General features: G+C 60.4%; 1 protein-coding gene across 1 annotated transcript in view; it reads right to left on the bottom strand.

Annotated features, from left to right (window-relative positions):
• KIF21B (kinesin family member 21B) overlaps positions 1-8,445 on the bottom strand; it is a 40,859-nt gene extending 32,414 nt beyond the window's left edge. Inside the window, exon 1 of the mRNA XM_007456163.1 lies at positions 7,982-8,445. Within this exon, the coding sequence (XP_007456225.1) occupies positions 7,982-8,445 (464 nt within the window). The remainder of the gene's footprint in view (positions 1-7,981) is intronic.
• Between the last annotated feature and the right edge of the window lie 13,114 nt (positions 8,446-21,559).

Here is a 21,559-nt window from a genome sequence, read left to right on the forward strand (position 1 = left end):
CCACCCGGAGGGGGGGGGGGGGGGGGGGGGCGGGGGCGGGGGGGGGGGCGGGGGCGCGGAGAAAGGGGCGGCGCTGGCTCTTCGGAGGCGGGATCTGGCCCAGGGTCCTCGGTGCACAACGGGGCGGGAGCTGGGGTGCTGTGGCTGGGGATTTTAGTATCTGTCCACACACGCTGGCGCAGAGGGACTGCGGGCGCTCGTGGCCGCCCCCTCACGGGCTGGTGCTCCAGGCGGGGGACAGAGGCCGCCAGCCCGAGCCCAGGCCTGCGGCAGCCGCTGAGCTCACCGGTCCCTGGGCTCTTCGGGGAGCCGGCACAGGGCAGAAGGGGCGGACAGGGGAGACAGGCAGGCCCGGGGGATGCTGATACCGCCCAGGAGAAAAAGTCCCTCCCTCAAAGGGTAGCCGGCCGGAGCCCCACACCCCACCCAGTCCTCGGCGACATCACACAAAGCCGGCCAATCATCGCCCAGGGCTCCGCCCAGTAACCTTGGGCTGGGGGAGGGGCGGCGGGTGTAGCTCAGCTTCTCAGGTGAAATCCGTCCTGCCCGATCAGCTGCCTCCGGTTCCTCCTCTGATCCCTCATTGGCCTGCCCCCAAATCTTTGCCCAAAATTCCTAGGGATGCGGCCCCCAGGCTCTTTCCCCTCGAAGAAATCTTACTTTTCTCTAAGAGGTAACAGGCCGTGATACTAAAATAACTAACCAAGAACTGTTCCAGAATCCTAGAAAATTCTTACAGCTGTGGTGTATGGTCTGATTCCTGACACCCTTTTTTGCTGGTACCTGGAACCCCGTTACATCTCTGCTGACTCAATTCCCCAGTAGGTAATAACCCCGCACTTAGGGAGTAAGATGCCTCTTTGCTGGTCGCTGTACCTGCCACAGTTTGCACACGTTCTAAGGGGGGTATCCCCCCCGCCTGCCCCAATTTACAAATGAGGGCTCAGAGAGAAATTAACGCAGCTCGAGGTCACACAGCTAATGAGTAACAACGTCTTCTAGGAAGACCACCTTTCCTGGCTGTGGGCCTGAAGATTCAGTGCAGAAGGAGGGAGAACCAGCCCGCATGCAGCTGCCCACCTGTGAGTAACGTCACTCTGGGGGCTTCCAGGCTGGGAGACACCCTCTCAGGCCTCACCTTGAAGTCTTTGAGAACCACAGACCCGGACTAGAATCTCCCCTCAGATGGCCATGGTCACCCATGTGACTAGTTAGTCCCTTTGGAAAAAGCCCCAGGGATATAAGCCTATCTGCTCTTTTCTCCTTCAGGACCCCCTAACACCTTTCTGGAACCCTGAATAGGAGCCCCTGGGCAAGTGGGACAGCCCAGGGAGGCCCGGAGAAGTAAAGACGCCCAGTGCCCCGTCTCGGGGTGTGCTGCTCCCAAGGTGGCCCAGACTTCACGGCTTCCCCTCCTCAGGCCAGCCCACAGTCGGCGTGCCTGGCTTCATCTGGAGCTGGGCTGTCGTGGCCTCCGTCGTGGAAGTGTGTGTGTGTGTGTGTGTGTGTGTGTGTGTGTGTGTGTGTGTGTGTGTGGGAGGGGACACCGAGAGGAGCCCCAGGACCTCCTGTCTGCCTGGCACACCAAATCACTCAGCCGTGCCATGACCTGCCAGGGATCACCTCGTCCCCATCAGTGACAGAGCCAGACCAAAGGGGAAATCAGCTACAGCGGGAGGGATTCAGATAAGCTGGCAGAAGGAACTTCCTGCCTGCAAAGGCTGTGGAGCCCTGGGAAGGGGAGCCTGGAAGAATGTGCAACCTTCCTCCTCTGGAATCATGGGCACTGATACCACCCGAGCCTCATCTGATAAGGACAGTGCCTAATATCTTTTGAGAACCTATGTGTGGAGCTCCTTTACATGCAAGAACACATGTCATGCGTAAAGACCCCTCTTTACTGAGGCTCAGAAAGGAGAATCTGAACAAGCCCGAAGTCGCATACCCCTAACGGTGGAGGTGAAATTCAAACCAAGCCTGACTGTGCCCATTCTGGCCTCACCCTCTAAGCAGCCCTGGCGCGGAGAGGGGTGGGCTGGAGAAAGACGATCCTGCTGCCAGCTGCCAGCAGGGCTGAGAGCTGTCTGCTGGGGAAGCATTTTCCCACTCCGTAGTGAAGAAAGCCAAGGCCTGGGCAGGGGAGGCAGGGGGCCGAGGACGCAGAAGGCTGCTTCCCTGCGTGAGCATGGCGCCCACCCCCCTCCGCGACAGAAAGAGGACACCCGCACCCACTTTACCAGGCGTCCTCTCCTCTCCCTCCTCCTCCCACCGTGGCAGCCTGCCAGCTCTGGGAAGGCGGCTGGAAGCAAAATCCCTGCTCTCTCTGGGGAGTCTGCCTCCCAGACACGCGGGGGGCTTTAGCCGACTTAGCGCAGAGAAAGTGTCTTCCCGTGGCGGCTAGTCCTCCCTGCAGGGTGGCAGGTCCAGCCTGGGGTGCTGGCCCTTTCAGCTGCAGGGGTGCAGCGTGGGGAACCCCGTGACAGCCAGAGGGCCCTGGTGTCCCCCCACCGGCCCTTCTCCTGGCCTCCCAGACCCTCCCCAGCCCAGCCTTCCTGAGGCTGCCGCAGGGAAAGGACTGGCTCTGAACCCCCAAACAAGAAGGCTTTGTATGGCGGGGTCAAAGGGCATGGGTTTACAGGGCTCAGCCTGGTGAAAGGGATCTGTCAGCCCCCTCTGCCTACTTCTGCCCTCACACATCTTCCCGGGAGCACAGGGAGTGGTGCAGACACTCAGAGGGAACCTACAGGAAACCTGGGGTTCCGCACACCGACCCTACTGCCTCCTGAGGACACCCTTAACCTCTCTCGCGCTCTCTCTCTCTCTCTCTCTCTGTTCATCCCAGGGTTCTGGCCACTGACTTCTGAGGAATGCCCGGACAGGCCGTCCAATGGGGGAGGGCGCGGGGGGTCTTATCCACACCCCCCCAGGGCATCGGGATCTCAGCTGGGCCCAGGCACCCCCAGAACAGCCGAAGCCGGCACGGGGGAGGAAGCAGGCGGGCGGAGGGGCTGGGAGGGCAGGAGCTGGAGCGAGGAGGGGCAGAGGGCGGCCAGACCCGATCCGGAGCTTCACAGGCCCCTGCCTGCTGTTGGCCACGCGAGCCTGCAGGCCTGTGAGCCTATGAGTGGCAGCTCAGGGCCTGGCCAGAGGGCGTTCCCAGCTCAGGGAAGCCCGCTCAGCTGTGCTCCGGCATCCCAGGGCATCTGGCAGGGGTTTCCCATGACCTCCCAGGAGACGCGGCAGAGCCCAGAGCTGTGCCGGCATCTGCATCTGGTGGGGGACAGCTCAGTGGGGACTGGGCCCTGGGGACACTCCCCTGCTGAGGAATGCACAGCAACAGGCGCCTGGCCTGAGCCTGTCCCCACCCCGCTGGCCCTGGTCCCCAGCCACCCTGCCAGGCTCTCCTCGGGGCACCTTAACTCCGGCCTCAGGAAGGACCAGTCCGGCCTAGAGGAAGGACTGGTGGCCTCTGCCACCACTCTGATGGCGGGCTTCCACCGAGGATGGCAGAGGGGTAGGGGCTCAGGCATCCGGGGCTCTGGGGATAGGGAACCGTGGCCCTCCATCCCTTCCACCCGCAGAGCAGCCAAGGGGAGAGAGGGAGTGCTCCAGAGGACAGGACGCTGCAGCCAACAGTGCTGCCACGTGCTGTGGGCTCCGTGGCCCCTGCCACTGAGCTCCACCGCCCCATCCCCCTGGGACAGAGAATTAGCCCCCGGGGTCAAGGCCGAGCATCCCTGCCCCAGCAGGAAGCCCAGCAGCCTCTCAGGGCCCCGCCTCCTCCTAAGGAGCTGCAGGGCTAGAGGTTAAAGGAGAGAGGCAGGAGCCCACGGACACTTGGGGTGGGGGTGGGTGTAGACTTGGCTGTCCTGGAACTTCCCTAGAGGGCGGCGAGGTGGCACTCAGGCAGGAAAACAAATTCCAGGGGCAGCTGCGTGAATCTCAGGAAAGGGGAGAAGGGCGGCTCCCACCCAGTGGGGGGGGGAGGAACTCCCCCAAACCCTGTCCCCTGCATCGGCAGGCGGACTCTCAACCACTGCGCCACCAGGGAAGCCCAAGCGCTTATTTTTAAAACATTTCATTCACACTTAGCTTCTCAAGAGTCACCCTTTGAGGACTGGCCACCTTCTGCTGCATCCAAACCGCTCCTCTTCACAAATGGCCAAACCAGAACAAAGTGCTGATCCCATTCTACAGTGGGTAAAACTGAGGCCCAGAAGGAGAAACAGAAATGGGGCCCCATGACCCAGCCAGTAACCGACTTCGTGGGCCCCAGCCCTGACCTCTGCCCGCAGAGCTGTAGGAATAAAGGTGCCAGGCACATGTCACCTCTGCCACTTCCTCAGCCCCTGCCCCCACCCTCCTCTATGAGGTCTTCAAAAGCTGAGAGCCAATCCGGCAGGCTGGCTGGGGCGGGGTGGGGGGCACACTTCCGGGGCCTGCGGTTACTACACTGTACTTCCTGGTGATGACATAAGCCCTATTTCTGCAGCAGAAGCCCGCCACCAGGACTCTCAGGTCTCCAGTGGCCACAGGAGGCCCTGCTTGGGCCTCAGTTTCCCAGGTCTGTGAACTGGACAGGAGGGGCCACAGGCGGCACGGGTTGGCCCTGACTGGCCTTGGACTCCGCCAGAGTGGGGGCAGGGGGCGGGGAAGGGGGGTTCTGAGGCACGGCATCCCCACCCTCACTCAGTTTTTTCTGTCTTCAGTGTCTTTGTCCCAAACCACCAATTCTCTTGATTCAAAATTTAGACGGACACTAAGACTTCAGAGGAGCCTGGATCCAGGGGAATAACTGCCGCTAGAGAACCCGAGGGAGAGAGCAGGGGTGCCATCTGACTGTCCCTGGGCCCCTGGCTGGTGCGCCCCGTGCCCTTTCCAGCCCCTGCCTGACCCTGCAGTGTCCAGGGATGGATGTGGAACGGGCAGAGCCCCCATCCCCACCCTAGCAGACTAAGGAAGGAAGCTTAAGGAAACCGGGCAAAGATAAGGGGGAAGGGGGTTAGGCCACCCTGAGGGCTCCCCTCGGGCTGGGGGCTCAGAGCTGGGGGCTTGAAAGGGTCTTAAATAAATGCACCACGTGACTTGGCTTCCTTCCCCAATCTCAACTTTGCTAACTGGCATTTCTTAACAGCCACCCCTTCCCCTTCTCCCCCCACTAGTCAGGCCTATATTTCTGCAGCCTGGGGCAGGTCAGCTCTCCCCAGGGTCCCCCCCAAACCCCGGCCCCAGGTAGAAGCAGGCCCCTAGGCCAGCCTCGGAGCTGAGAGAGTCCTTATCGTACGAGGGGATTTATGGATAAACGTATCACGGGGCAGGCTCGAGGGGCTGGCCTGGGAGTCTCGGTGCAGAGCTCAGGGGCAGATGGGCCAGACTCCAGGGTGGCCTGGGGTGGGGCTTTGGGGTCTGCTCACACGTACACCTTCTCCCCTTATCCCACAGCCCCAGGTCCTGAAAGTCACCTCCTCTGGCTCTGCACCCCCTTGGCCCTCCCCGTGGCTCTGCAGACAAGCCAGCTTTGATCCTCATCTGGAGAGATTATAGGGCCGAGAGCCCTGGGCCTAGCACTTCTTACCTAGTCTAGCAGCTCCCGGACCTCCACCCTTACACACACACACAACACCCGCCACCACCACCCACTGCGCAGACCAAGTCTGTCTCTTTCCCGGCCTCCCTGTCTCAAGAGTTGGACCCAGGGCTTGCCATTAGTAATTCTCAGTTAGATATAAGAAACGGTTTCCAAAAAGACAGCTCAGTGCGGTGCTGGGCTAGGCTCTTGGCAATTCCAAATCCTTGGGTCTTCCCAGCAATGCTCTACGCTACTCCAGCCCACCACCCAGTCCTTTAAGTGGGACAAGTGATTGCCGAGGGTGGGAATGGGGGGTTGAAGGGGACCCCAAAGCCCAGAGAATTCTCCCCTACAGCCCCCCAGTGGCACCATCTGCTCCCCGTCCCAGCCCCAGCCCAAGCCAGGTCCTGTCCTCAGCTTTGTGATTAGAAACTGGGCTCTGTCCAGGCATTGTCTGCCCTCCACGGCCAGCTGCACATGGAGGTCTGGCGTGTGCCTGGCTGGGCGCTTGGGCTGGGGTGGGAGGGGAGGAGTGGGTGGGGCCTTCACCTTCCAGGAGGGCCTGAAAGCCCGGCTCTTCTGATGCTCAAATCTCCCCACCCCTCCAACCAGATCAGCAACAGAGGCAAGGAGTGGGGGCGTCCAGCTCCCGCCAAGGCAATCTCCATGGAAGCAGAGATAACGCCTGTCACTGGCAGAAGTCGGAGCAGTGGGCAGGCACAGTGCCCTCTGGGCGGGAAGGGTCCCGGGAACTTCTGGAGGTGGTGGGAAAGGAACACCAACTCTTCGTCACTCTGCACAAGGTGCCAAGGCCATGGGCTGTCCCACGTCTTACGCTGCCCCAGTCTAGCCTGGGGGCCCTGCTGGGAGGGGGGGGGCTTTGTTTGGCTCTCTCGGGTAAGATGGAGTCTAAAGGAAAGCCCCCTGGGAGGGGCACCCCCAGTGCCCTCCTTCCCAGGGCCGGTTCAGTTTCCTTTTATGATGCGCCCAGACTCTCCCACTCTGCTGCAGCTGTCTTATTTACATTTCCCACTCCCACACTCCCACCCACACTGTGCCCTCGCCCTCGCCCCCCCAGGGGATCCTGCCGCACAGTCAGCCACGCAGCAGCCTGGCCCCGCCCAGCCAGCCCACCAGGCACCTTTGGGGCTCCTCTTTGTCTCAGGCTGTCCGGAGCCAACAAGTCTGTGCCCAATGATGCTCTGAGTGCAGCCGGGGACGTGGGGGGAGGGCACCTCGGTCTCCCTCCCTCAACCCCAGAGCTGTGGTCAGCAGTCCCCGGACCCTCTCCAGGCTGCGGAGGGCTGGCCAGGTGGCTGGTGTGTGTGTGTGTGTGTGTGTGTGTGTGGGGGGGTGATGGCACCTGCCCTGGGGTGTTTTCCATAGTCATCTCCGAGTGACTGCCCTGGAATCCTGGAATCTGGGTCATCTACAACCCAGGGAAACCAGAGACCTGCTCAGACCCACCCTAGATCCAGTCTCAGACTCCCACCCCCATCACACAGGGCTGAATGATGTCCTCCACCATCCCTCATTGGTGATCAGTCCCAGACTGGCACTCTCCCACCATCAGACCCCCTCCAAGAGAAAAGCCCAAATCAAAAACGGAGGGGTGACATGGCGTGAAGTGTCCCCACCCAACACAAAGCCCCGCACCTCCAGGTGCCCTGTCCTCTGCCCACCTCACTTCTGCCTCTATGTCCCTTCAAGTCCCAGGTAAGTCCATGCGGCCCTGCCCCGCTCAGTTCTGTCTGAAGGCCTGAAGATGGGCATCAGCGTCACAGCATCTTGACCTCTCAGAGGCAGAACCTCGGAGACACCCCATCCTCCCTTCCCAGCCCCAGCCCCTCTTGGGACAGGGCTGGCAGGGTTCTCTCCAAAGCGGCGGACTCCCCAAGGAGGGCCAAGGTCCCATCCCAGCCCTTCCATTCGTGCAGCACTCGATCTTTGTCTGCGGAACCGGCCCGGGGGCGACGTGCTGCCTTCCCAGCTGGACCATGAGCGCAGGACCAGCCGGCTAGGGTGGATGCAGGGAAATTTCCCCCCATGCACTGCGCCCGCATGAGACAGCAGCCCGTGGGGAGGCGAAGAGGAAACACACAGACGCTCCGGCCTGGGCCAGGGCTGGGTGTGAAATACCGGATTTCCTTGTTTATTCGATTTTCTGATCATTAAGGGCTCCCAAGAGGGGCCCGAAATTACCACCCAAACAAAGCCACCTCCAGCCGCCCGCGGGGCCGCCGATCCCTGCGGGGGCCGGGCCAGCACGCGGCGCCCTCCAGCCTGGCCAGCCCGACCTCCGCGGACGCCGACTGCGGGTCGAGCGGCTCCCCGGGACCCCCGGACCCCCGCCCCGCGCCCACGCGAGACAAAGCCGAGTCCTCCGCGCACGCGCCCCGCCGCCCGTCCTACCTGACGGCCACCTTGACGCAGCAGTCCCCCTGGCCCGCCATGGTGCTTCGGCGCCGGGTCCCGCGTCGATCAGGGGCGGGGGCTTGGGGGCCAATGCCCCGGGCGGCGGCTGCGGCTGCGGCTGCTAGAGGCGAGGGCGCGGGCGCTGCGGACGGCGGCTGCGGCGGCTGGAGGTGACATGCTCGCGGGCGCCCCCGGGGCCGGGCCCGCGCGCCCCCTCGAGCCATCGGGCGGCGGCGCGGAGCCAGCTGACAGCCCGGGCGCGACCCGCTCCCCACGACGCGGCTCCCGCGCGCGCACCTCCAGCGCCGCAGCGCCTCCCGCCGCCGCACGAACAAAGGGGGCGGGGGCCGGCCCGGCGGAGGCTCCGCCCCTAGCTCCGCCCCCGAGCTGATGCACCAATCGAAAGCCCGAGCCGGCAGCAGGGGCGGGGCGGAAGCCTTTAAAGGAACCCCTCGGCTCATGTCCACGCGTTTGCTGGGGGCCTGGCCGGGTGTCCTGTGGGGCGCGGAGGGCGTGACGCGGGCCGAGGAGCTGACCGCGCCGGAGCCTCGGACCCCGGAGCCGCAGACCCTCAGCCTCGGTGGGACCCCAGCGCATTAATGCGGAAGCCGGTACGCAGAGAGGGGAACTACCGAGGTTACACAGGAGTTAGTGGCTAAGCCAGGGTAAGAACCCGGGTCTCTGGGCCCAGCGCTTCTCTGCAAAGGGTCCCACAGCGCCTGGCGGTTTGTATTCTGAAAGCGCTCGGAAAGCCTCCTTTCTGCATTTATTCCAGTGAATTTGCCAACCTTTATTGAGGGGGATTCTTGCTAGTGTCTAACTAAAATTCCCTCCACCTACACCCTGCACCCTTCCCTACAACTTTAGATGAACGCTAAAGTTCATCTTAGGGTTGATCCCCGGCCAGACGGCCCCTCCCTTCTGTGAGACCACGGAGGCTCCAGTGACCTTTGTGACCCACAGATGACCCCTCTCCCCACCTGGCTCACACTCTGCTTGTTGTGGCCATGGGGGCAGAGGGTCAATGTGGGAGGCCCGAGCTGCCCCAGGGAGACAGGGAACAAAGGGGGCACTCAGCTCCGGGCACCTGGGTAGAGGTTGTGCAGAGGTGAGTGGGAAGGGGGTGTGGAGGGCAGCTGCCTTCGCTTGGGTATAAAGGACAAGGCCCTGGGAAGTTGAAACACGGGGCGGTGATGGCGGTGGCCAGTGCCGTGGGAAGTCACAGTGGCCTTTCCAGGCCCTCTGCCCTCCATCTGAGCCCGGCCCCATCTCCCTGCCCCCAGCTCCCAACATTGGGGCCATTCACAGGGCCCCTCACCAGCTGCCCTCCCCGCCCCCCCGCCCACTTCAACCAGCTCCCTCCCTGGAAAGAGCCCAAGAGGAGGACCCAGCTGCAGCTCCAGATGTGGAAGGAGCGCTCTAGGGGGGCGGGGGGGCGGCGGGGGAGGAAGGGGAGTCTGACTCCAAGCCTCTTGCATCACCCACAGATGATGAAACCATGCCAGAGATTTTGGAGAGGGTATGGGTTAGGGGCTCAGGATGCAGCTTTGGTGCCATCCCGCTTTCTTTCCCTCCCCCACCCAACCCACAGATAACTGCTCCGTCCGTAGCCCAGATCCCAGTTTGGTTTGACCTACTATGGTCAAACCAAAAAATAAAGATGATTTCTGGGGCACATTTCAAGAGCAAATCAGCACCCCCGACTCCCTACCCAGTCCTGATGGAAGAGAGCAGCGCCCACCAGCAGTGCCCCAGGGTGGAGGAGGGGCGGGGGAGTGGGGGAGCCCGGGGGGATCCCGCACCTTCCACTAGCACTGGAACCTAGAGGAAGGTCTTTCTGGGGCCAGCAGGTTGCTCCGGCCAGAGCAGGAGGCCAGCAGAGTGCTGAGTGAGATCCTGCACGTTCTCTTCCAACCCAGGTAAGGTGGCGAGGAGACTGACCTTTAGGGACCAGCCGCACAAACGAGGCACCTTACATGCACGTTCTCGTTTCACGCTCATCACCCTGTGAGCTAGGCTGTATTCTTTTTTCAGTTTTGCCAACAGGGACACTGCGTCTCACCCAGCGTATAAGCAACAGACCCAGGATTTGACCTCATGTGTCCGGTTCCAGGCTCCCAGATCACCTCCGAGCAGCTGCCCAGGGAGCACAGCTCTGCAGCTTGTGTTCCAGGCTTGTGCTCTCGGATGACAACGTTGCATTTTTTTTTTTTTTTGACAACGTTGCATTTTGCAAAGCTGTTCTCCTGCCCACCAGACTCTGGGCTTCTCCGGGGCCCGACTCTGGTTTCCTGCCTCCAGAGGTCCTCTCTGACTTCCGACAGTAGGTGACCTTCTGACTCACAGTTTCGCTGCTGGGAAATGGTACCAGAGCCGCTGTCTCCCCACCCCCCCCACCCCCCCATCCCTCCAGGTCACAGGGTGTCGAGCCAGGAGGAGCAGGGAGGCACATGGGATGGAAAGTCAGGCCTCCTAGAGGTCAGGGCCTCAGGGCGGCTCCCTCCTGGGCCACCAGGGAGCAGCAGGGCAGCTAGATGTCCAGACTCCTGGAGCTGCTGTCCCGAGGCGAGAAGGTCAGATGGGGATCCAAGGGGTAGTAAATAGGCCTAAACCACAGCCTGGGCAGATTTACTTACAGGGTCAGGGGAAGCCCAGGAGGGCGCCCGCCCTCTTAGTGGGTGTCCAGCCTCCTCAGGTGTGTTCTCACCCCACCCCCTCCTCCCGCTGCCCCTCTTTCCTTCCCTCCTTCCCAAACCCTGAGACTTCTCTGCATCAGCTGCCTGCATGCGTGTCTCCACCCCTCCTAAACACACACACACACACACACACACACACACACACACACACACACACACACGCTACCCTGTGTTTGGCCCCATCCTTCCCCCTACTGGACTGCAGTTTGAGCCTCAGCTCTTGTCCCGAGCCGAGGCCCTCCCCCAAGCGTCTTGGACCTCCATCATCTCTCCTGACGGGAGCGGTGGGCGTCTGGGCAGATGGAATCCTGGGGAGTTGTGAGGGGAGCTCCGCGGCAGGAGGCTCCCAGGCTACTGCGGTGACAATACTCCGGCAGCACCTGGGGTCAGCCATCTGGCCCAGATCTCTCAGGTCAGCCTGGTTCTCAACCCTACAGTAACAAATCAAAACACCTAAGAGATACCCTTAAGCCCCAGAAAGCTCCCCGATGGTGGCCTTTACTTCAGTCCAGTTCTGTGGGTCTTCTTTAGCATTAGCACCAGGCACTGGCATTTGCAGGAAGTATCTGAGCGTTGACCTGGAGTTCTGGGCCTGCAGGATACAGAGCCCCCGGCCTCCAGCTGCAGCCCCCAGCCTTGCCCAGCTGGGTTCCTGGGAGATCAGGCCTTAGCCAACCCTGCTGGCAGGCGGCCCAGCCGGGGACAGAGCCCAGAGTCCTCCTCGCCAGCAGGAGCTCCGAACCCCAGAGAGGGCCTACTGGGGTGGAGACGTGGGGACCTCTGCTCAGCGAGGGCACAGCCTGACTTCCCCTGTTATGCAAGGAGACAGACTTAGCCATAGAGGAAACCAGAATTTGTTATAAATAGCAAGAAAGAGAGAACTGCTGTGGATTACAAATACCCGACAGTCTCTTTAGAAAACAACAACACACTATTTTTGGTTTCAGATGTTGATGAGGGTTTAATACACCATGTAACCTCAAATACTGGGTCTTCGTCCATTCCTCTCTACAGTGCTTTCTAATACAGTGTTAGAGCCAAAGGCGGGAGCAGGTGTGGGCAGCCTCAATGTCCCAGAATCCTAGAGTCCCTAAGGTCATCTAGTTCAACAGCTAGCCCCTCATCTTCAGGTGAGGAAACTGAGGCCCAGAGAGGTGAAGAAACTTGTCCAGAGGCACACAGTAAGCCTCTGAGCTGGCACCAAAAGCCCCAGAGGGGGCAGTTTCCACCACAGCGTGATAGGACCCGAAGGCCAAACGCCCGAGCCTGGGCTGTGTGTGAGCTCATGATTTGTGTAAAAGTAAAGTCTGTACAAAATAGCAGAAGACAGCCTGGAAGCCTGAGTCACAGAGATCTGGGTTCAGGTCCAGCTCTGCCACTTGAAGCTGTGTGACCTGGGCAAGTTCCCTAACCTCAAAAGGAGGACGGTCACACCCCTCTCATCGTGGTCTATTATGAGGTCAAAAAGGGGTAACCTGGGTGGACCACCCAGCACAGGGCCCTGCACAGCATAGCAATGCATTTCCTTCGTTTCCACAGGATCTCCATCCCTTCTTTTATGCGCCCCTGTCCTCTGACTGGACAGAGGGCGACTTTGTCCTGAAGACTGACCGGGGAGGCAGAGATGAGTGTGGGTGAGTCTGGGAGCAGGGGGTGTGGCGGTGAGGTCCGCCCACCCGAGGGGCTCCTTGTTGATCTGGGAGGAGAATTTCCAGCCTCTGCAGAGGCTGCTGGGCGGAGGGACCCCAGGAGCCGGGTGCGTGTCTGCAGCGGTGGGAGACCCCTGCAGAGCATGGACGCCCCTGGGCTCAGCCTCCCTGGGGGCCACCTGGAGGAGCATCTGAATTTCATTTCACTCGCCCCAGGGCTACCCTGTGCCGAGGGTGTTTCGTGTGTTTTTTTGTTTGTTTTTGCGGTACGCGGGCCTCTCACTGTTGTGGCCTCTCCCGTTGCGGAGCAACAGGCTCCGGACGCGCAGGCTCAGCGGCCATGGCTCAGGGGCCCGGCCGCTCCGCAGGCATGTGGGATCTTCCCGGACCGGGGCACGAACCCGCGTCCCCCGCATCGGCAGGCGGACTCTCAGCCGCTGCGCCACCAGGGAAGCCCACGTGTGTTTTTTATAATCCTCACAACAGTCTGTGAGGAAAACACTGTCATTGTTCTCATTTTGCAGAAGAGGAAATGGGCTCACAGGTCACTTGGCTAGTGTCGTGGTCATTAGCGCCACCACCAAATATTTCTGGCCCTCTGCCTCTGGCACAGGGCAGGCCGCATGCCCTCACTCTGGTGTTAGCCGTGGCCCTGTGACGTCCTTTGGCCAATGAAATGTGACCAGAGCTCACATGTATCACTTGTAGGTGGAAGCTTTCTGCGCCCCTGGCACAGCACACAAGTTGATGTTTAGAGCGTACGCGAGGAATGAACTTTCATTGTGTTGAGCCACTGAAATTACGAGCGTGTGTGTTACCTTGGCAAAGCCCACCCTACCCAAACTGATGTCCTTAGTAAGGCGCAGAGCCAGAATTCTGGTCTGGAAAGATGCCTGAGGTCCCAGAGCCTCCCAGGACTCTAGCTGCCCACCTCGGACTCACAGACGCCCCTTTGGGCTTCTGGTCTCCGTGCTGCACGGAGCCTTGTGGGCAGGTAGAAGCGGGTAGCAGCCTCTCTGCTCCACCTGTCTCCATCCCCCATGATGTTTGCAGATTGCTGCCTCCTGGGGACTCACCAAAGGAGCGTGGTTTCCCATCCACCTCTGGCCGGCTGTGCTGAGCATCCCTCAGCGGTCCTCAGGAACCGCTAAGAAAAGCATTTAGAAAAATCCCAGGGCCTTTCAGTGCCACTGCCCATTGCCTGCCGAGGAACGGTCGTGGAGGTGGGTGTCAGGACACACCTGTGCTAACCCCCAGCTCAAAGCCTGGCCCTGCTCAAGTCACTCTTTCCCTCAGCCCTCACTGAAATAGGGCTGCTGCAAAGGGTTGGGTAACTGCCCAGAGACCTCAGACAGATCCAACTTCTCAGAGGCAACGTACCAACAGCTGCCATTTCTGAATGTGGTGCCTGGTGCCGTGCAGAGCGCTTCAGATCTGGGCTGTTCTGTACGGCTCACGGCTCCCCGAGGAGCTGGGAGCAGCTACCATCCCCGTAAAACGAAGGACACTGAAAGTTACCCAAGGTCGCACCACAAGTGGCAGAGCGGGGTTCAAACCCAAGCAAGCTGGTTTCCTGCTTCCTCCTGAGTCGGATCCCCGTGGAGGAAAAGGATGGTTGGGCCTCGGCAGCTGCAGAGCTGCCACCTGCTGCAAAGACTCGGATGTGGATGTTCTAGCAGCTTTTTGCGGCGCCAAACTGGGATGAAAGGGTAAATGCGGAGTATCGCACAATGGACGCTACTCAGCAATGAAAGGGACAGGACCATCGGTACATGATAGGGCGCGGATGAACCGCAGAATAACTGTGCTGAGTGGCAGGCGCCAGCCCCAGAAAAGCCCGTGCCTTGTATGTCCACGGAGGTGAAAATCTAGAAAATGCAACCCAAGCCATCGAGCGGCCCAGCGGGTGACTGATTGGGGGAGGGTCTCGAACAGAGTCGGGCGGGGCAGAGGAGGGGTCACCGACAGGCACCCAGAAATCATGGCGGTGGTGGACATAGCTATTATCCTGGTGGCGCTGGCAGCTCCACGGGGGTAGACATTTTTCAGAAACAATCCAGCTGTGTACTTTATGTTCAGTTTATTATAAGTTAATTATCACTCAACAAACTGATTTTAAAAGAGGTCATTTGTTCTAACTTCATTGCTCACACAGAGGTGCAGAGCGGCTGGTGACTTACCCAGGTCACTAGGACAGTCACCTGGAGTCCTGGCCACCTGAAGGTTAGCTGAGCCCTCTGCCTGGCCCCATGTGGCCTGTGCGCTCACTGAGGGTCCCCCTCCGCCAGCAGGAGGACAGTGGTGGGGAACTGGGAGCACAAGAGGGAAGGTGGATGTACAGAAGGAGGGTGGACACCAGCCAGGAGCTGCGCTGGGGGAGCCAGAGACGAGGTGGCGCCACAGGCCTGGGGACCCCGAGAGAGGGGGTGTGGGGGTGGAGCCCCCCGCCCCACCTGGGGAGGTGGGGAGATGGCCCTAGCCAGGGCCCCAGAGGAGCTACCCCACTCCGCTTCCTCTCGTGAAATTAACAGATAACCCCACCCTGCCCGGGAGCTTTGATTTCTGTCCCGGAGGGAGCATCCTTTCCTTGCGTTTTAATAGATATTTGCTTCACCCAAAAGCTGCAGAGCCACTGGCCAGCAAAGGGGCATTTAACACATTAAAAATAGGAGAGGGAGGCGGTGGAGGGCGATCACGCAGGATTAACCTCTAAAGTGCCAGCTCACCAAGCATGCAGCCAGATTGAGGATTTTGTGGACAGTCTTGAGTGCCAGCACCCCAGGTGGTGTGTGTGCTGAATCTCACGGGACAATTTTAGGGGCATTTCAAAGGCCCGGCCTGAGGTGAAATTATCTCTTGAGTCCCCGCGGGGGAGGGGGCACCCCCATCCCTGACTCCAGTACTAGTTGACAGTGGGGACTCTGCCTTGAGGGGATTAGGGAGGAGGAAGGGTGTGGAGAGCATGAAAGAACTTCTTTCCTCTTTGACTTCCAAACTGGGTTGGAGGATCCCAGGAGAAGGCCCGCCCTGGGGGGCCTTCGGGGGTCTAAGTCAGGACCTGAACTAGCATGAATGTGGAGGGGAGGGGCGCCCAGGTCTGCCTCCCACCCCCAGGCCAGACTGATGAGTGCCCCTAGGTCTGGCAGAGGAGGGGTGGGCTCCCGGAGAGACAGTTATACTCACAGTTCCTGGTGCAGAAGCCGCTGGGCCCCCCTGCAGACACTCCTCATGGCCCCCTCTCAGAGGGGGCCCCTCAGTGGTGACAGGTGCCGGGAGCGCCCCCCTCAGTTTGGGCCTGCACGCTGCCCGAGAACAGCCCTGACCTGGCGCCCACCTTGTGAGACTCTCTCCCAGCCAGATGTGTGTGATCAGGACATCAGCACACATATACACAGCCCCCAAATGAAAGGTGGGGCTCTGCTCCCCAGAGGGGAAGGGGTGGGCTTGTGGTCTGGGCAGTGGGGAAACCCACCCTCATTGTAGTAGGTTAAATATTGTCAGATTGCCTATTTGTAGACAAAAGGGGTAGAATGTTGGCAATTTCAAACGATTCGATGTAATGCCTGTTGTTTAGCAGTTTACTTAGTGTGTCTCTGGCGGTTGCCCTCCCCCCACCTTCCCCCCTCCCTCTCTTCCTTTCTTCCTTCCTTCCTTTTCTCCTTGCTGGGGATACAAAGTTGATAAATCTACTACCTTTGGGAAACACTGTATACTTGGAAAAAACAAGCTGTAGCCTCCTAGTTATGATACAATGTAACAAGTGCTACAGTAAGTGAGTGTTAAGAATTATCAACTGAATAAAAAAGCACAGGATGTGAGAGCTGTGAGTTCAGTTTTGTTTGGGGACTTACTGAGGACTACAGCCCGGGAGACAGGCTCTCCGTAGCTCTGAAGGGAGGAGTCAGCATGTCTGTGATTTGGAGAAGGGGGGCTGCACTCAGGCACACCTCTCGGTAAGTGGCTGCTCATCACCAAGAGCGGATGTTTCCAATGATGACTTTAGTGCTTTTCTAGGTATGAGAAGATGCACGAAATTGGGCTCATCGAGTGTGAGACTGTATAACTCTCTGAAGGCCTGTCCTGCCAGTTTCTCACAAAGCACAGAGAGCCCCATTCCTCGTCGCTCTGACCTCCTTTCAGGGGGTGTCGAAGGTCCGAGACACCGTATCAGTGACTTCATTCTTGTGGAACCGGTTGGCGAGTGGCCTTCCCTAGTTGGCAGAGTTTCCTGGGGCCATCAGAGGGGCCCGGCTGAGATGGAGGAGGGAGGGCTACAGGGTGCAGAGGGGTGCTGAGCGCGTTGGGCCGCGTGGGCTTGGACGGGCGCTTGGCAGGGTGTGGAAAGGGGCTTGGGCCAGATCAGTAGAGGACGAGGTGGGATTGGGTCAGGGATTGTCCTGCGATCCTCCTGATAATACGGGGTGCCAGCAGCTCAAGAGCAGCGTCCAGGCCCCTGTTGGACACCTGGCCTCACTGCTTCTCAGTGGGTAATTGACTTGGCTTTTCCCGGAATGGGCTCAACAGCAATACGCACTTCCTGGATGGTGTTGCAAAGGCTAAATGTGATATTGCATCTGTCAGGCACGGCATGAACCGAACCGTCCTTGATGATGTCAGCTGTTATCATTCTCTGCATGAGGACACCGCTGGTGGAGATATTTTAAAGGGCCTACGACTAGAAGTGGGCTGGGCTGGGTCTACAGGTCTCACTGGCCTCCTTCGGGAACCGGGCTCCTCGCACGAACTCGGACGCTGGGCTCCATGGCCCTTTCCTCCTCTGGGTCTTGGTTTCCTTTCTTAACACGGTGGAATCTCCTCTGCTGATCATTTTATTTAAACAAACAGCCCTCAGCTCTCCCTCCTCTGAATCCTCCAAATCCCCACATGGGACCCTCCACGTGCTGCGCTGACATCCTAGCGTTTTGAATTCGCATTCGACACCAGAATTATTATTTTGCCCTATGTATTTATGGCAGGCTTCTTTTAAAATGCTTCTGTTCCCTGGCTTACTAAACTGGATTTAAATTCCATTTAGGAGACGGCAGTATGGCACAGGAAAAAGAAGCAATGGGATTAGAAAGCTTGGGGACAAATCCAGCCCTGCCCCTTCCAGCTGGGAGACCCTGCCCCTCAGTCACCTCGTCAGTAAAACAGCAGCAGGAACCTTGGTGCAGTGGGGAGCGTCACTTGCCATCATAAGCTGTCAGTCCCGAGGCAGGAGTGACGTGTTACTGGGATCAGATGCCAGAAAATGGGTCAAGTTTAGCTCTGGGTTGTCAGTGCCTTTTCTAGTGACCTGTGGAGCCGGCCTACACACCCGAGGGCTACGGCTAAGAATTTCAGCGCCTGTGGGAGGACCAGGCCCGACGCTGAGATGCTGGGCTGAGAGCCGAGCTGCCCAGCATCCTGTGGGACACTCAGCCTCCTGCCGTTGTAACCTCTGGCTTTTTCTGCAGCCAGCGTCTGACAGAATCAAAACAGCAGCTGCTCACCGAGGGCCGGGCCCTTCCAAGGTCACTTTCACACCTTCCAGCAGCCTGCACGTAGGAGTTTATCCCCATTGTACAGGAGGAGGGGCAGAAGCTTGAAAGGGTCTGTGAGCGCCTCGCATCGGAGCATGGAGGCAGGTGGAGGGATTCGGGGCTGCACGAGTGGGTCCAGCTCCAAGGCTGTGCTCCTTCATCCTGCAGAGGGCAGCCATGCCCCTGCTTCAGGGACCTCTCGGCCCCAACCAGAGCCGGGCCTGGAAACGCACTGGGACCACAGCTGGGGCGCAACCCCTCTCTGAGGAGGGCCTGCAACAGAGCCCAGCCTCCTCGGTTCAGAGATGCTCCAGCTGAGCTCCGCACCTTCTAGAAGGCAGGGATGGCTCCCCCGGTCCCCGTACCTGGCATGAGGCTCAGTGCCCACCCCTCCCCCAAGCTGCGCCCCGCCCCCTCTGGCAGATTCCCCCTGCCCTGCCCTGCCCCCCAGCAGCGGGATCCCAAGTCTGCAGGGAACCGGCCAAGAGAAGCTAGGCGTGCAGCAGACAGTGCTCTGGCCAGTGCCCCCAGGCGACAGAAGGTGGCCCACCAGCCCCTCTGGACACCGGCTCTGTCGGATGGCCCAGCTGACAGGAGGGGCCTGCCTGCTCCCCCCATGGCCCCCGGCCCTCAGCCTTCCACACCCGTGTTCCTTTTGTACTTTATCTGAGTGGCCTGGGGGCCCTCTATGGAGAAACCCAGTGATTATTTGAAGGGGAGCTGGGGAGAGGCAAGATTTTGTACATTCTGACAAATTAGAATGTCCTGCACGTTGCAGAGGAAACTGCCTGAACTTTCGGAAAGGGTGAGAGCTGGAAGGTTCCTCAGAGCCCGTGTGCACGTGTACACCTGTCACGTGGGCTGGGAGGCCCGGCACAGACGTGCCAAATGGCGAAGCCATCAGGGCTGTGGGGCTGGATGGCGCCTTGGCCCTCCTACCCGCTGCGGGGCCTTGGGCACGTTACCTGTCCTCTCCGTGTCATACTTGGAAAAGGAGGATGATACTTTCTCGGTGTCAAGAGGATTAAATAATGAATCTATATGCAGAAGGCTTGGAGCAGGGCCTGCTGTATTGTTGGTATTCTGTACATGTTAGGTATTGCTATAAGATGCTCTGGTCCCACTTGTAAATGGAAACATCCTTCTATAGACCTCTGCAGCGTACGAAGCCCTTTCACGTGTGCCCCAGGTTATTTAGTTTTTCAGCCATGCTGCGAGGTGGATTATTTCAGCTCCCCGCCAAGAGGAGGCATTGGAGGGGACAGTTTGAGCGGCTGGCTGGGTGGGGCTGAAACTGAGGAGTCAGCCTGCACCTCTGGAGGCCGATTCCTGCCCCGCCTCCCCGGGGACTGGGCAGTGAGGGCGTGAGGCTGCAGCCCTGAGCAGGTGGCCCTGGGCAGGTGGGCCGTCAGCCAGGCAGGGCCACACTTCTCAGCACTTCCCTGCATTTATCTGACAGTGATTGAGCCACTCGTCTGTGTTGAAAAGTGCTCAGCTCTGGGGTTAAGGGCCAGCCTGGTGGACCTGCTCCTGCTTTCGTGGAACTTGGCCTCAGTCCGGTGTAAAATAAACGTCACAGAGCAGGGGTGACCCCGGCCACGATGGGGAAACACGTGTCCCGTCGCTGGGCCACCTAGAGCATTTGGGGGCATCCGGGGGATGCTTTCTGCAGGAGGTATTAGAGAAGCTGAGATGTGGAAGATGATGGCCAAGGGGTCCGTGGGGTTGAGGGTTTGGGAAGTTTCTCCCCAGAACAGCACGTGGTGCTCAGAGGGGCAGGCAGCTTCCCCCGGCTGGGCTGCAGGGGGCTGGGAGGGCAAGCAGCCTGGCATGAGGGCCAGGGCTGGGTCGGAGCTGTCTGTCAGCCCAGGCAAGAGTTCTGCACCATATTCTGAGGCTTTGGGGGCCTTTAAGGGTTTTAAGTTGGGGGATAAGACAGCAGGTTTCTCTGTTTAGAAGGGTCAGGGTCAGGCTGGGAGGAAGGGGGCTGGTGCTGGGAGGCTGTTCCAAGGCACAATAGACAAGGCAAGAAACGAGGACTGAGTGTCAGGAAAGTCACCATGCGGAGGGGACAGGTTTGAGAAATACTTGGAGGGGGAGTCCACAGGGCACAGTGGGGGAAGGTAGGAGTCCAGACAACACTCAGACTCACGGGTTGAACAGGGGTTAGGGCCCTGAGGTCAGCAGGCTGCGGGGACGGGTGAGGAGGTCGACTTTGGACACGATGTGCTTTTGGCACGAGTGGGACATTCGCAGAGCTGACAAGGAGCGGCACAGGATTGGCGCTTAGAGGAGATGGGCCGGCCGTGCGGTGCGGATTGTCAGCACTGCATTAGGAGAGTGATGGGAGCGTCCGGGGGACTGAGCCAGCAGGAAGCAAGGATGCAGGACACAGAAGCCTGAGGACGCCCTCCCCAGAGAGGTGGCTGGCCTGGGGACAGGTGACAGGGAGGCTGCAGGAGGGAGACGGGAAAGGGGAGGTAACTCGGGAGAGCCGAGGCCGAGGGCCTTGCAGGAAGGAGGGAGAGGTGACAGCACCTCACGAGGGCTAGAAACCGGGTGAGCTGGGACTCCCAGGGTCTCAGAGCAGGGGTGGGGCCCAAGGCGGCTGCCGGGCACCAGGCGAGCGCAGGGGAGGGGGAGCTGGCCCAGGTGAGAGGTGTGGTCCTCAGGAATGAACCAACCAGGTGACAGGGGAGAGACAGGTAGACAGGTGAGAGATGGCAGGTAGACAGCAGGTAGCTGGACGGCAGGGGGACGGCCAGGACGGATGTGCAGGTGGAGGAGGGCAGTGAGGAGGGGCGGACGGCGGCTGGGCTGGCTGAGGGTCGGCTGCAGGAGAGCGGGCTCCCGCTGGGTCGGGGGGCCGGGCGGGGAGCGAGGGGCACAGCGGGCTGTCCGTCGGGCTGGTGACAGGAGCTGTGGGAGGGATCTTCTGGGGGCATCTCTGCGCAGGAGGGAACAAAGCCTTGCCGAGGGTGGAGTGGGGGCGGGTCCCTGGTGCTGAGGTTTGAAGAGGAGACGAGTGGAAATGGCTCCTCTGACAGGGACCCTGCGTCTGCAGGGCACCGAGGGGGTCATCCCCCTGCCCCGTGCGGCTCCCAGTCTGGGCGGCGGGGTTGCCAGGAGGTTCACGGGAGGCCAGTGGGAGAGCTGATGGCGGGGGGAACGTCTGCCCAGGGAAGAGGGGAGGGCCCCAGTGGGACCCCAGTGCTAACTCTGCCCCTGGCTGGCTGTGTGACACAGGCACGCGAGCCACCTCTCTGGGCCTCCAGTGTGGCATCTTCAGCATGGCCTCTCCCGCTGCTGGAGAACGAGCGGGTACCGTGTGCGACGGTGCTCTGGGGCTAGGATGTGTCTGCAGCCGGCACGCAGGAGGGAGTGGGGGCCACAGCCCATGCTTCATCCTGTTACTCACTGCTCCTCGGTGGTGGGGGGAGGGGAGCGGGGCACTGCGGGCCCTGCTCCCCCAGGTGGAGAGCAGGGCCCCCCCGACGCTCTGGGGCCAGGCGGGCCGTGGACTCTGGCCACGACGGTGGGGAAGGGTAGCTGTAGGGGACCTGCCCGGGGGGCTGCCCAGCAACGTCCAGGAGCACCGCCTCCTCCACGGTGGCCCCTCTGCTCCTGCAGGAGGACAATGCAGAGGGGCCTCCGTGGAGCGGCGGGTGTGTGTGTGTGTGTGTGTGTGTGTGTGTGTGTGTGTGTGTG

The sequence above is a fragment of the Lipotes vexillifer genome, unplaced genomic scaffold, assembly GCF_000442215.2.
Source record: "Lipotes vexillifer unplaced genomic scaffold, Lipotes_vexillifer_v1.1 scaffold1201, whole genome shotgun sequence".
NCBI lineage: Eukaryota > Metazoa > Chordata > Mammalia > Artiodactyla > Lipotidae > Lipotes > Lipotes vexillifer.